The sequence below is a fragment of the Oncorhynchus kisutch genome, linkage group LG27, assembly GCF_002021735.2.
Source record: "Oncorhynchus kisutch isolate 150728-3 linkage group LG27, Okis_V2, whole genome shotgun sequence".
NCBI classification, from domain to species: Eukaryota; Metazoa; Chordata; class Actinopteri; order Salmoniformes; family Salmonidae; genus Oncorhynchus; species Oncorhynchus kisutch.
In genome coordinates this window covers 11,006,154-11,020,664 of record NC_034200.2, presented here as the reverse complement: position 1 = coordinate 11,020,664, position 14,511 = coordinate 11,006,154, and the positions used below count along the sequence as shown (strand labels likewise).

The window sequence follows — 14,511 nt, the reverse complement described above, 5'->3', positions numbered from 1 at the left end:
TTATCAAGGGAGTCAATCATTTCAGACCCCACATATATAACTCATGTCCCAAACATTGATTGTTGTAACATTAAACATGGTTAACGCCACAGTACCTTGAGGACAGAAAGTCTGTACACAGCACAGCGCTGGATGTCTATGTGCATCTGGTGGAGCCAGCATCTCAGCCATGTGATAATGAAGGATTTCATTGACGTTGTCATCACATGTTCCATAATGGGTTTTTTAAGATTCTAACAGTGCCAAGGGGGAAACAGAGTACTGACAGAATGCAGAGTGGATAGGCGTGTAGCAAAGGTTTGTGTTTGCCTCGGTAGTGCTCGAGTGAACTATAACACTGCTCTCCTCTCTCTGTGGGAGCCTCACTAAGCTGAAATGGCATTTCAAAAGTATTTATTTGCTGAGCCCAGTGCATATTCTATCTACGCTGCCTGAGCTGTCGTTCACCTGCATGACTCAAAACCCTCTAGCTGTCTGGATGGGCGTCATTGTTAAACCAGGGGCGAAGTAGGAGATGGTCTGGTTAGATTTGATCAGTATTTATATGATCCCTGTCCCCCAAAACAACCTACCTAGATCATAATACTCTCCATGCACACACAACACTCTGAACTGATCTGTCTGTAAAAAAAAATATTATCTTAAAAGGGATCTTCATGAACACACTCTGAATCTTTATCTAATTGGATTTGTATAACATTTCTGCATTTCCATAAGATGAGAACCAATCGGGATTGAGAGCGGCGGTTTTAAGTGCATTATATGTTGACGGCGGTAGTAGTGTTTAATATGTCTTGTGAGGGCAGGGGGTAGTAGTCTTTGTTGTGTTGGCGCTGGTATTTGGTGGCTGTCGCGGGGGGGTTCGCAGGGCTGTGTGGTTCTCTGGAACTCAGTGTTTCACAGCTCTTTGTTCATTGGCTCCTTGGCCGTGAGCGGGGGACCATCTCCTCCTTGTCCCTTAAATGGAGACCAACATGTTGGTTTAACTCAGCAGCCGCTGTGCACTCAGACGCACCCCTGCACTCGCACGCACGCACACAAATAGGTCACAAATGCCCCTACAAAGTCACGAAACACAATTATACGCATGTACAAGGAGCTCATTATGCGCAAAGTGCGAGGAAAAGAAAGAGAGAAAGCAGGGGAGTTAAAGAGAAGAGGAGCTCGTAGGGGGGCAACAGTTACAGCACGCACCTGCTGGCAGGAAGCTCATCAATAATAATCCTAAAATGTCTCATTCCAAACTGCTTTGTGTTTTCTTTACGTTTCCTCTCTCCCTGGGAATGTCATTTAGCCTCAGGGCTGAAGCACAGCAGGGGCGAGAGAGCAATTAGAGACAGAGGAGGAAGATGGAGGGAGGGAGAGAGAGCGAGAGAGATAAAGGAGGCAGGAAGGGAGCGAGAGAAGGAAAGAGAGGTGGGGGGGGGGATCAAGGGCCGGTGGAATGGGACTGGGGCGAAGACAGATTTAGAGACCAGAAAGGGTCGAATGGAGGGTTGGAGAGAGGGGAAAGGAGGGATGGAGAGAGGGGAATGGAGGGATGGAAAGAGGGGAATGGAGGGATGGAGAGAGGGGAAAGGAGGGATGGAGAGAGGGGAATGGAGGGATGGAGAGAGGGGAATGGAGGGATGGAGAGAGGGAAAAGGAGGGATGGAGAGAGGGGAATGGAGGGATGGAAAGAGGGGAAAGGAGGGATGGAGAGAGGGGAAAGGAGGGATGGAGAGAGGGGAAAGGAGGGATGGAGAGAGGGGAATGGAGGGATGGAGAGAGGGGAATGGAGGGATGGAAAGAGGGGAAAGGAGGGATGGAGAGAGGGGAAAGGAGGGATGGAGAGAGGGGAAAGGAGGGATGGAGAGAGGGGAAAGGAGGGATGGAGAGAGGGGAAAGGAGGGATGGAGAGAGGGGAATGGAGGGATGGAAAGAGGGGAAAGGAGGGATGGAGAGAGGGGAAAGGAGGGATGGAGAGAGGGGAAAGGAGGGATGGAGAGAGGGGAATGGAGGGATGGAGAGAGGGGAATGGAGGGATGGAAAGAGGGGAAAGGAGGGATGGAGAGAGGGGAATGGAGGGATGGAGAGAGGGGAATGGAGGGATGGAGAGAGGGGAAAGGAGGGATGGAGAGAATGGGAATGGAGGGATGGAGAGAGGGGAATGGAGGGATGGAGAGAGGGGAATGGAGGGATGGAGAGAGGGGAATGGAGGGATGGAGAGAGGGGAATGGAGGGATGGAGAGAGGGGAAAGGAGGGATGGAGAGAGGGGAATGGAGGGATGGAGAGAGGGGAATGGAGGGATGGAAAGAGGGGAAAGGAGGGATGGAGAGAGGGGAAAGGAGGGATGGAGAGAGGGGAAAGGAGGGATGGAGAGAGGGGAAAGGAGGGATGGAGAGAGGGGAATGGAGGGATGGAAAGAGGGGAAAGGAGGGATGGAGAGAGGGGAATGGAGGGATGGAGAGAGGGGAATGGAGGGATGGAAAGAGGGGAAAGGAGGGATGGAGAGAGGGGAATGGAGGGATGGAGAGAGGGGAATGGAGGGATGAGAGAGGGGAATGGAGGGATGGAGGGATGGAGAGAGGGGAAAGGAGGGATGGAAAGAGGGAGGAAACGGGGGAAGCGTTTAAGCAGAGAGGATAATGCAAAGAGGGGAAAATGAGGGAAGAAAGTGTGTAAAGGTTAATGGCGTACAACTAACAGAGTGGAAGAGCACGTGAGGATAAAAGAAAGGAGCGGGGGCACGTTCTAGAGTTGACCCTCACAGTCTATCAACCCTACTCAGCCAGACAGAGAGGATGGAGACCAGAGGAGAGAGGCTGTAAAGGAGGACAAGTAAGGAAAGAGGAAGAGGCAGCGTGCATGGCGAGAATAAAGGAAGGAGGCAGGGGAGAGGGAGTGGAGCAAACGAGAGAGTGAGAGAGAGTGTGGTTTAATATTAAAAAACCCAGTGGAGAGCAAATTCAAACAACTTCTGTGCTGAGTGGGAGCGGAGAGAGAGGGGAGCGTGTGAGAGAGAAAGGGAGAGAGCGTGAGGAGAAACTGTGGAGTCTATTAAAGGTGAAATTCAAAAGCGTACAAAAGCCTGCCTTTCTCTACCTTTGTTCTGCTCTCCTTTCTCTTTTTATAGCTTGTGTTTAATCTCAGAATAATGTCGAGCAAATTTGCAAAGTGAGTGTATGAATTTAAAGCATTTACCATAGCTAAGTCTCTAATGTTGAGAAGGGAGTGTTTTACCTGGAGAAACTCACAATGATACCCGTCATGGTGTACCACCATTCTACCTCAAGATAACCCACTGATTACATACATTTCAACCGGGACCAGAATGTCGTACCATTAACATGTACAGTATGAAGTACACATAAAGCACATGTATCGAATATAACGTACAGTAAGATATGTATGGAGGTGAAATAGTGACTTAAGTATACAAGCATGTGATATGGTTTGTTAAACAGGTGCGCTATGTTATTATACAGTTGAACCCACATGAGGGTTAATTGTGCTATTATGGAACTAACAGCATATTCAGGTTAAACTCAGCGATTTGATCAAATTAAACACACCGCGTGGGTAAAGCCGTGATTATATGAAGTGAAGGCCCTAGCTGGGGTGAACTCCTGATTATGCATGGCCTGGTGTGAGTGCAGCTCGTGACCTTGAGCTAATATTTATTCACTGGCCTCTGAGCTGAGAGTGAGACTGCATGGCCATCCGCTCCACTTCCCCCAGTGCCCCTGAAGGAGGCCAGTGAGTTGGGTCGGGTCGGAGGGGAGGGATAGGGCACTGTGCCCATCTCTCTACACACGCACGCACGCACACATACACACACACACACACACACACACACACACACAAGCATGGGTGCATAACCAACATACAGATCCACACGCTCATTTGCTGTACATGCAATGCAAAAATACACAAATGCACCAATGCACACAATGCACACAATGCACACAATGCACACAAACAGATTCATGCTAAATGATTGGGAAAACATTCAAACAGTGCTGCAAGACCCATTTTTTTTCTATTCCCCTCTGCTCTCTCTAAAATCCCATTGGCAAGGAGCAGTCCTCTTGGCAGTGGCACGCGGTGGCATATATGTGGGCGATTTGCCCTTTAAATGTACAGACGTGAATTACAGTAGGCCTCCGGTGGCCTTTTCCCACGTTGCCACTTGCCCTCCTGCTAAAAATATGATGTGGAGTATACATCATCAGAATGGGCATTGGGCGATACAAAACGATCTGCACTGAGCACCACACGGTTCTCTCTCATATATCAGCTGATTAGGATAATCAAAAGCAGGATTTGCGTAGTCTAGAGCTAAAAGCTAAAATCAGTTTTGTTGTGAATAAACTATCATGATGGCAGGGCATAATAACAGTATGTGTAAAGAGGCTTGTGGTGATAAGGTCTGAGGAATAATACATGTTGGCCAAAGTGTGGGGGGGGGGGGGGGCATGTTGCTGCATAACCACTAACACTGGACTGAATTAGATCACAACAGACCAGGACAAACTGTCCACAACACAACCACATTATATTAAGAATCCAATACAGGCCAAACACAAGGCTGGAATCAATCTTGCTCACAAGGCACACGATTGACCCCATACCTGCTGTTCTGTTGACACTTAGAGAGAAAGATCAGAAAGAAACCAGACCCCCAAAAATTACAGAAGCCAAGTGTAAATCCGGTGAGGGGAGTTTCCTTGGTATTTTTACTGAACCCAAATCTATGGTGTGATTGTATGAGGCCGTGTGTGTGGGGGGGGGGGGGTTGTGGCTAAGTAACAGACCAGAGCTCTACCCCTCTGGGCCAGCTGGTTATCTGGAGTATCCAGCTGGGATAAAGCGTCCGATGATGATCAGACTCTCTCTCACAGCATCTCGTCTGATAGTGTTGACTTTAATTATGTGTCACTGGGTAGATTAGGCCTCTTCTCTCTTGGCCCCTGTCATGGCTCCAGAGCCCTGGCCCGCACTCAGCTGTTTCCTCAGGCTGCAGGTGCTGGGGGGGGGGGTGGGGGGGGGGGGGGGTAGAAAGGGTGGAAGGGGGGGTGGGGAAGGCTGTGGTCACGGATATAGGCTCACAGTCCCGGCCCTGGGGCCTGCCAGCTGGAGGGTGATCTGGGGTGAAGACCCGTCTGACCCTCTGTCATTAGACAAGTGTCTTTAAGATTAGTTCTTTGGCCAGCCAGGCCACGCAACACACTGGAGCAAGAGCACTGTGTTTCATTTCTGGCATAGTTACACTTTGATGTGTCCTGCAAGGGTAAGAAAGACACACTGAGAGGCTGTCTAGAACATGGCTCCGAGCACATTCTGTATTTAGCCACAAGGCTAGTTTATAAAGTTGGCTCTGAAGTGAAGTTGTTGCTGGCCACATCCCAAATTGATACCGTGCCCTTCTCCCCTATGCCCTTGTTGACTCCCCCCCGAGGACACGAAAGGAGTGGGTTGGTATGAACGGCACGGAAACAGCCCTAGACGTCTAGACACTTGGTATACATCGATCATGGGACACTGGCTCTTTGAAGTCATGATGTGTACAGTGGTAGTCCACCAAACAGTGCACGAGGAGACCATTCTCCACAATGCAGTTGAAGATCTAGGCATATCCTCCCTCACGCTGTCTCCAAAGCCTTTGATTCTTCTCCCTAGTGTGATGGGGATTGAACCTCCCACTACAGTAGTCCCTGTGTGGTGGAATGATGCCTCGAGTCCCCCGTGCCACTGGAGGCTATTGCTCTTTTCCTTGAGTCAACACCAATTTCCCATAACCATGCTTTCTCCTTCTACACCCCCCCCCCAGAATGTGTGCTGAGGAAAACATATTCATTAGCCTAATGCGCAGATGCAAAGTGGATTTTCTTACTTCTTGTGTTTTTATGATTTATTGTGAGGCAGAAATGTGATATTGAGTATACGGCTATAAGTTATTTAAGTGATTTAGAGGTTGACACGGAGTGCTTTTTCTGTGGTTTATGATGTATGGTTATTGCAAAAATGTGAAATTGAGTATATGAGTATAAGCATATTACCTTATCATAATATAAGTAATTTAAGTGATTTAGGGGTCTGGGAGCCAAGGTTTGCATACACAGTAGCAGGCGCCTCAGTCAGTACTGCCACTGCTGAAGTCTGAGTCTGATTACTCTGGCAGGTGATACTGTGGTGAGTTTGGTGATTTCTCTGATGTGGTCTGTGGATGACTTGTTTTTTTCCCCAATGGATTTGATGAAGCAGCTGGCTGTTTTGGGCTCTTACAGTGGAAGTCAAGGGGCGTTATTGGTCGTGGTGAATGTCAATAGGTATGTGTACTACATGATAGCGTTGTTGTACTGTAATGTTAGATGAGATCATTCATCTATGCTGTTATTGGTTGAATGAAAGGTATGTGAGTTAACGGGAGTCCATATAAAGCTAATGGTTAATGTTATGAAGACAGGTTAGATGGTGTTATGGAGGGCCCTGTGTTGTACCATATACAGTGCTGTGTGTTGAACAGTGGCGGACAGGTTAGATGGTGTTATGGAGGGCCCTGTGTTGTACCAAATAATGCTGTGTGTTGAACAGTGGCGGATAGGTTAGATGGTGTTATGGAGGGCCCTGTGTTGTACCAAATAATGCTGTGTGTTGAACAGTGGCGGACAGGTTAGATGGTGTTATGGAGGGCCCTGTGTTGTACCATATACAGTGCTGTGTGTTGAACAGTGGCGGACAGGTTAGATGGTGTTATGGAGGGCCCAGTGTTGTACCAAATAATGCTGTGTGTTGAACAGTGGCCGACAGGTTAGATGGTGTTATGGAGGGCCCTGTGTTGTACCATATACAGTGCTGTGTGTTGATCAGTGACGGCCAGGTTAGAGGGCACATCTTGAGAGGACTCTTCTCCTCACCTCCCGGGCCAGAGATTGGCCGGCCTTTTGTCATCACAGACACCACTCACTGTGGTAATGATGGCAGGAGCTTCATTAAGGGCCTCGTTAAGTCCCCTCGTTAAGCCACGTCGTTAAGGCCGTTAACGACCCCTTCGTTAAGAACCCTGAATGTGTTTAGTTTTGTGAGTGTGAAACCTTCACTTCTGGTGGTCTTGACCAGCTGAGTGTGCCGCACAGGAGGCTGGTGGCATCTTAATTGGGGAGGACGGGCTCGTGCTATTGGCTGAAGCGGGAGGGATGGAGCGGTATCAAATACATCAAACACATGGTTTCCATGTGTTTGACGCCATTCCATATGCTCCCGTTCCAGCCGTTATTATGAGCCGTCCTCCCCTCAGCAGCCTCCACTGGTGTGCAGACCAGGCGGGCCAACCCAAAACATCCAGGATGAAGATAGAAGTCCTCCAAGTTAAGATTCCCCAAATAACTAATACCGGATGTACTGCAAGGGCAGTATCCGTGACAACCTTAAAGGACCCCAAGGCCAGCTGCCATGTGGTGACTCAGGTCTATTTGCGGGTCTCAATCCGGCACCCTTCCCACGAAATCGCTTCACTGCCTGCCAATTTATTTGTAGACATTGTAATTTACATAGAATTAATTAGTAATTCCTGGAATAGAGTGGTAATAGTACTAAGAGTGTTACCCTCTGTTGTGGAAGGAGGAATGGTCAAATATATGGAAACATAATGCATATAGAATTGTTCAGCTCAAATTTGCAGACAGTGGAAACTTAGAAAAAGGTTATATTTGGTTTACAGGCGCAAACAGTCTTGTCAACATCCATGTGAATTGTTTACCTCCTGGGAGGTCATACATCTATACAATTGTTCTCCTTGAAATGGGATTCTGTAAAAACCTAATGAATATTTAGAATCAGAGTATCCATTTTCATTTCGTTTAGCAAATGTGCTTAGCTGTTGCCGCGCAACGATGCTTCCAAGCGCTCCCCACTCGCACTTTTCTCACAATGTCACACTTTTCTGGAGTAGGGGCTAATTTTGCGCTCTTTTATCAGGGTTCCTATTCCGTCCACGTTTGAGCGGTAATGAGAATGAATGCTGATGTGTGGAGTGCATCCCCTGAGCAGGGCCAGGCAAACCGTTGAGGGGGAGATGGAGGGCCTATTCTGCTATTTCCCCGCTCTGCTTGAGAGAGCCCCAGCCACCAACCAGCCAGGGCTGATCCAATAAACCAGCAGCAGTCAGGAACAATACAGCATGGTCCTCCTCAATAGTTGGGGAATAATTGATTAGGCCTCAACTTAATATCTGCTAAATTCCTACTTTCATTCATTGTTGCAACGGTATAGAACTGTATTTCACAGTTTGATGAGCTTTCAGAGACAACTGTTTGTGAGAATAGCAGGCCTAGCTGAGCTGGTGCATCATAATGGATATTGAGATTATGATTATCCTAGTTCATGGCCATTGCCCCATGGATGGATCGGAATAGATGAGAGGGTGTTTGTTTGGATGTGTTCCAGTGTTCTCGTCCTCAGACAAACTCATGTCCTCAAGCACTGTGTATAATCCCCTTTATTTCTCTTGGATGCTTTCTCCTTTATTTTCTAGCTTGTGTTAACCCCTCTTGCTCTCTCTACATCATTCTCTCTCTCCTTCTACCTCTCTTTCTCAGCTGCACACTGACATGGACCGAGGTGATGGACGCACCAAGTACGTGCTGAGGGGCGAGGGGGCGGGGGCGGTGTTTGTGATTGACGAGAAGACGGGCAACATCCATGTCACCAAGCCTCTGGACCGCGAGGAAAAGGACGAGTACCGCCTCATCGCCACAGCAACCGACCGGCAGACCGACCGGGCCCTGGAGCCCTCGTCCACATTCATCATCAGAGTGCAGGACATCAACGACAACCCACCTCTGTTTGAGGATGGGCCCTACAGCGCCACGGTGCCTGAGATGGCCAACATAGGTACTGCATGGGGAGCCGTTGTCTTTTTTAATTTGCTTCCTTTAATAATCATTTGAAAATGTTGATGTGTGCTTGCTTTTCAAAGCTTGGTCCCAGATTGAGTTGTTCAGTCAATCATGGCTTCAATATTTACCCGGGATTCAATATTTACCAAGTTGTTTTTCAAAATGCACGGTGGGTTGCTGCGAGACTAGCACATAGTGGCGCCGTGAGAGTCTTATCAAAGAGCTGTTACATAAAACTGGTAATATCTTCCACCGTCAATGCCACAGTGGTGATGGAATTGGATAATGATAGTAGTCACACTGACACCACGTCAGCCTGCTGAAGAGATTGGTTGAGATATCTTTCATCATCTCCTTTCACTATGAATCGAGATTGAGTTTGCCTCCCCTAATTGCTCCAAACACATTGTGTCATATGAATTTCAGCCCTAAGCCTAGTTTTAAGTGGATCCAAGGATTTGATTTCTACCACTACTTTAGCATTACAGTATTTCACATGGAAATAATCCACTATGGTATTCACACAGTAGCCGTTCACTGGTAATACATCTCAGTCTGAATGCATCATCACTCCAAATTGTGACTGTGTTTTAGCAGGCTGCATATCAATAGGTTTCTCTCTCTCTTGTGCTTGTTCCGTCAAACTCACCAGTCAAACTTGTTTGATCGGTCTATCTGATCATTCTTGTACTGCCGCGTGCATCAAAACAATCGCTCCTCTCGCCCTTCCTTTCTGTCTCCATCTTCCATTTGCCTTCCCTATGCCTGTTAACTACCTGTGCTAGATCAGTAGTCAGACCCAGTTTCTCCCGCGCCTACCTGTCTCCCTCACCTACCTACCTCCCTCCCTCACTCACCTCCCTTTCTCTCCTTCCCTCACTCACTCTCTCTCTCTCTCTCTCTCTCTCTCTCTCTCTCCCGGTGACACTGTCAGGGCTTTGATGTCAGAAAACAGCAACAGCTGCTCCCATAAATCCCCTCTACCCTCAGAGCTTGTCAGCCCAGTGTCCCATGGGAAACGTAGTTCCCCTTTCCAAACTGTACATATCTTTTTTTGCAACAATTTAAATTTCTCACATGAAGCTGACGGTCTTTGATTTATTTGGTGGGGAAAAAAGTCCATATCTGTCAGGAAAGGCAGAGATTCAGGACAGGAGGGAGTCAGTGGGGAGACAAGAGGGGCAACCGACAGACAGGGAGATTGAGAGAGGGAGCAAAAGGGAATTGGAGACGGAGATGAAGAGAAATGAAGTGAGACAGACATAATCGAGAGAGAAAGAAGGTGAGCAGCAGGGGAGAAAGAAAGTGAATAAAGTATTTGTCACGCTGCTGCCGAAAGAGAGTGAGGGGGGTAAGAGAGAGAGAGAGAGAGAGAGGGAGGGAGATGGAGAAAGAGAGAGGTAGGAGTCAGTCAGTCAGTCAGTCAGTGTTTGGCTCTCTGGTTGTTGTGCTGTGCTAATGTACCGCTGTGTCTGGTCAGTGTGTGAGTGTGTGTGTGTTATGTTGTTTTAACGCTCCTCTGCTTTCTCCCCTCCTCCCTCAGGTACTTCCATAATCCAGGTGACAGCGACAGATGCTGACGACCCAACCTATGGGAACAGTGCCAGACTGGTGTACACACTGGTGCAGGGACAGCAGTTCTTCTCTGTGGACCCACAGACAGGTGACTGCCTCTCGCTCTCCACTTGGTGTGCACGCGCTCCCAACCACCTTCCTCCCTCTTCAAACCTCTTTGCAGTGTTTATCCCCACAGCGCCTTCTTTCTCTCTTTTCCCAATCCCTTTCTCTCCCTCCTTCGATCCCCCCTTCTCAGTCCCTCACACTCTCTGCCATGCATACCGATCCCTCTGCCCCCCCCCCCCTGCATTCCCTCCTCTCACCTCCCTCTCCATCACCCCCCCTCTCACTTCCCTCACATTCGCCCCCATCTCTGTTCCCCTATACCTTCTCCCTGTGTGTCGCCCTCCTGCTCCTTCTCAGCTAATCCAGTTCAAGCTGGCAGAAATGTATTCAGACTGCTAGAGTCTCTGAGCATCCAGCAAACTGCAGCAACCGCCTTCAATTATACTTTCTGAAGGAGGAAAAACAGAAAGACGTGTATTCAAAGGAGATGTCAGGAAAGGTTTGTGAACTATTAAAGGCGGTGATTAAAAAAGGCTCCGAGGACCTGTCTCCTCACTAAAATCTACTGTGTGTTCTGGGGGGGGGGGGGGGCTTTGGTGTCAACCCAGGGTCCCTGAATTAGATGGGAAAGTCTTCTATTGAGTCCTCTGCCGCCTCCCTACGTGATTGACAGCCTGCAAGCTCGTAAACGCTAAGGGCGTTTTCGCGTACGAGATTCGGTACCCTGGTTCGGTTTCCTGGAGCGTTTGTGAGAATTCTATAGAAAGCGTTTTGCTTTCACAAGACTTGAATATAACCGTTTCAAGGGGGCCAAGATCAAGATGCACGCTCTACACGACGTTAGCAAGGTAGCTTGTTTACAATGGGCAAAAAAAAATGTTCCATGAGACTCGAGCTGCCACATCACAACACCTGGTACTCTGGTCCTGGTCCTTGGACCCACTACTCACACAGGTCCCGTATTTGTTTCAGCCAGGGTTCGTTTGCCTTTCACCCATGCTTTATAGAACAGATCAGGGTATCAAACGCTCCAGGATTCGGATCGTAAGGGGATATGTGAAAACGCCCAAAGTTTTCTAATGTAAATATTACAGTATGATTAAGCTATGAGTGTGTCACCTACAGTAGGTATACAGCATCTGCAGCATCTTCATTCATTGTGTTGACTGAAAGGGACTGATATCCTGAGTGAAGAGGGTTCTGCTGGTGGGTTTTTACATGGTGATTGGTGATATTAGCCTAATTCTGCCCAGTGTGTAAACTACAACTCTCATCCACTAGGGATGGATGGAAATGTACAGAATGGGTGGAGGAAAATGGGGGAGGGTCATGCTTATGGCTGTGTCGGTAATTGGATATCCGTGACATTGGCGGTTATGGATGAAGACCGTCATGGAAATAAAATAGAGCCAAAACTGTTAAAACGTTTTTTATTTAAATAAAAAGTTTTAGCAACTTTTTAAAATATATATATACAGTTGAAGTCGGAAGTTTACATACACTTAGGTTGGAGTCATTAAAACTCGTTTTTCAACCACTTCACAAATTTCTTGTTAGCAAACTATAGTTTTGGCAAGTCAGTTAGGACATCTACTTTGTGCATGACACAATTCATTTTTCCAGCAATTGTTTACAGACAGATTATTTCACTTTTAAATAACTGTATCACAATTCCAGTGGTTCAGAAGTTTACATACACTAAGATGACTGTGCCTTTAAACAGCTTGGAAAATTCCAGAAAATTATGTCATAGCTTTAGAAGCTTCTGACAGACCAATTGACATAATTTGAGTCAATTGGAGATGTACTTGTGGATTTTTTTCAAGGCCTACCTTCAAACTCAGTGCCTCTTTGCTTGACATCATGTAAAAATCAAAAGAAATCAGCCAAGACCTCAGAAAGAAAATTGCAGACCTCCACAAGTCTGGTTCTTCCTTGGATAGAAATGTCCAAATGCCTGAAGGTACCACGTTCATCTGTACAAACTGTAGTACGGAAGTATAAACACCATGGGACCACGCAGCCGCCATACCGCTCTGGTAGGAGACGCGCTCTGTCTCCTAGAGATGAACGTACTTTGGTGCGAAAAGTGCAGATCAATCCCAGAACAAGAACAAAGGACCTTGTGAAGATGCTGGAGGAAACAGGTACAAAAGTATCTATATCGACAGTAAAAGAGTCCTATATCGACATATAGGCGCTCAGCATGGAAGAAGCCACTGCTCCAAAACAGCCATAAAAAAGCCAGACTAGGGTTTGCAACTGCACATGGAGAAATGTCCTCTAGACTGATGAAAATAGAACTGTTTGGCCATAATGACAATCGTTATGTTTGGAGGAAAAAGGGGAAGGCTTGCAAGCTGAAGAACACCATCCCAACCGTGAAGCACGGGGGTGGCAGCATCATGGTGTGGGGGTGCTTTGCTGCAGGAGGGACTGGTGCACTTCACAAAATAGATGGCTTCATGAGGATGGAAAATTATGTGCATATGTTGAAGCAGCATCTCAAGACATCAGTCAAGAAGTTAAAGCTTGGTCACAAATGGGTCTTCCAAATGGACAATGACCCCAAGCATACTTCCAAAGTTGAGGCAAAAAGGTGAGACCTGAGATGAGTCTCAATGAGAGCTGATTGAGTCAGGGCTCTGCCAGAGTGGCATGAGCTGATCGCGAGCACTCACGTGAGAGGGACCTGCGTTCCATCATTTCTACAGACAAAGGAATTCTCCGGTTGGAACATTATTGAAGATTTATGATAAAAACGTACTAAAGATTGATTCTATACTTTGTTTGACATGTTTCTACGATCTGTAATATGACTTTTCGTCTGAACTTTCACCTGGACTTGCCCGCGCCTCGTAAGTTTGGATTGTGTACTAAACTCGCAAACAAAAAGGATTTGGTATTTGGTCATAAATGGACTTTATCGAACAAATCAAACATTTATTGTGGACCTGGGATTCCTGGGAGTGTATTCTGATGAAGATCATCAAATGTAAGTGAATATTTCTAAAGTTATTTCTGACTTCTGTTGACTCCACAACATGGCGGATATCTGGATGGCTTGTTTTGTTGTCTGAGCGCTGTACTCAGATTATTGCATGGTGTGCTTTTTCGGTAAAGCTTTCTTGAAATCTGACACAGCGGTTGCATTAAGGAGAAGTTTATCTAAAACATAACACTTGTATTTTCATCTATTGATGTGGCTCTCTGCAAAATCACAGGATGTTTTGTAAGCAAAACTGAACGTAATGCGCCAATGTAAACTGAGAGTTTTGGATATAAATATGAACTTTATCAAACAAAACATACATGTATTGTGTAACATGAAGTCTTATGAGTGTTATCTGATGAAGATCATCAAAGGTTAGTGATGAATTTGATCTCTATTTCTGCTTTTTGTGACTCCTCTCTTTGGCTGGAAAAATTGATGTGTTTTTCTGTGACTAGATGCAGACCTAACATAATCGTTTGGTGTGCTTTCGTTGTAAAGCCTTTTTGAAATCGGACACTGTGGTGGGATTAACAACACGTTTATCTTTAATGGTGTAAATGGTGTAAATACTTGTATGTTTGAGGAATTGTCATTATGAGATTTCTGTTGTTTTGAATTTGGCGCCCTGCACTTTCACTGCCCGTTAGCGGGATCTAAGCCATAAGAATTAAGGACAACAAAGTCAAGGTATTGGAGTGGCCATCACAAAGCCCCGACTTCAATCCTATAGAAAATCTGTGAGCAGAACTGAAAAAGCGTGTGCGAGCAAGGAGGCCTACAAACCTGACTCAGTTACACCACCTCTGTCAGGAGGAATAGACCCAAATTCACCCAACTTATTGTGGGAAGCTTGTGGAAGGCCACCCGAAACGTTTGACCCAAGTTAAACAATTTAAAGGCAATCCTACCAAATACTAATTGAGTGTATGTAAACTTCTGACCCACTGGGAATGTGATGAAAGAAAGAAATGCTGAAATAAATCATTATCTCTACGATTATTCTGACATTTCAC

At 46.7% G+C, this 14,511-nt stretch overlaps 1 protein-coding gene across 2 annotated transcripts in view; it reads left to right on the top strand.

Annotated features, from left to right (window-relative positions):
• Positions 1–14,511, top strand: part of cdh24b (cadherin 24, type 2b) — a 137,516-nt gene that overhangs the window by 56,270 nt on the left and 66,735 nt on the right. For both annotated transcript variants that reach the window (XM_020462471.2, XM_031807197.1), the window contains exons 3-4: positions 8,581–8,875; positions 10,424–10,543. In XM_020462471.2, coding sequence (XP_020318060.2) covers positions 8,581–8,875; positions 10,424–10,543 — 415 coding nt within the window. The remainder of the gene's footprint in view (positions 1–8,580; positions 8,876–10,423; positions 10,544–14,511) is intronic.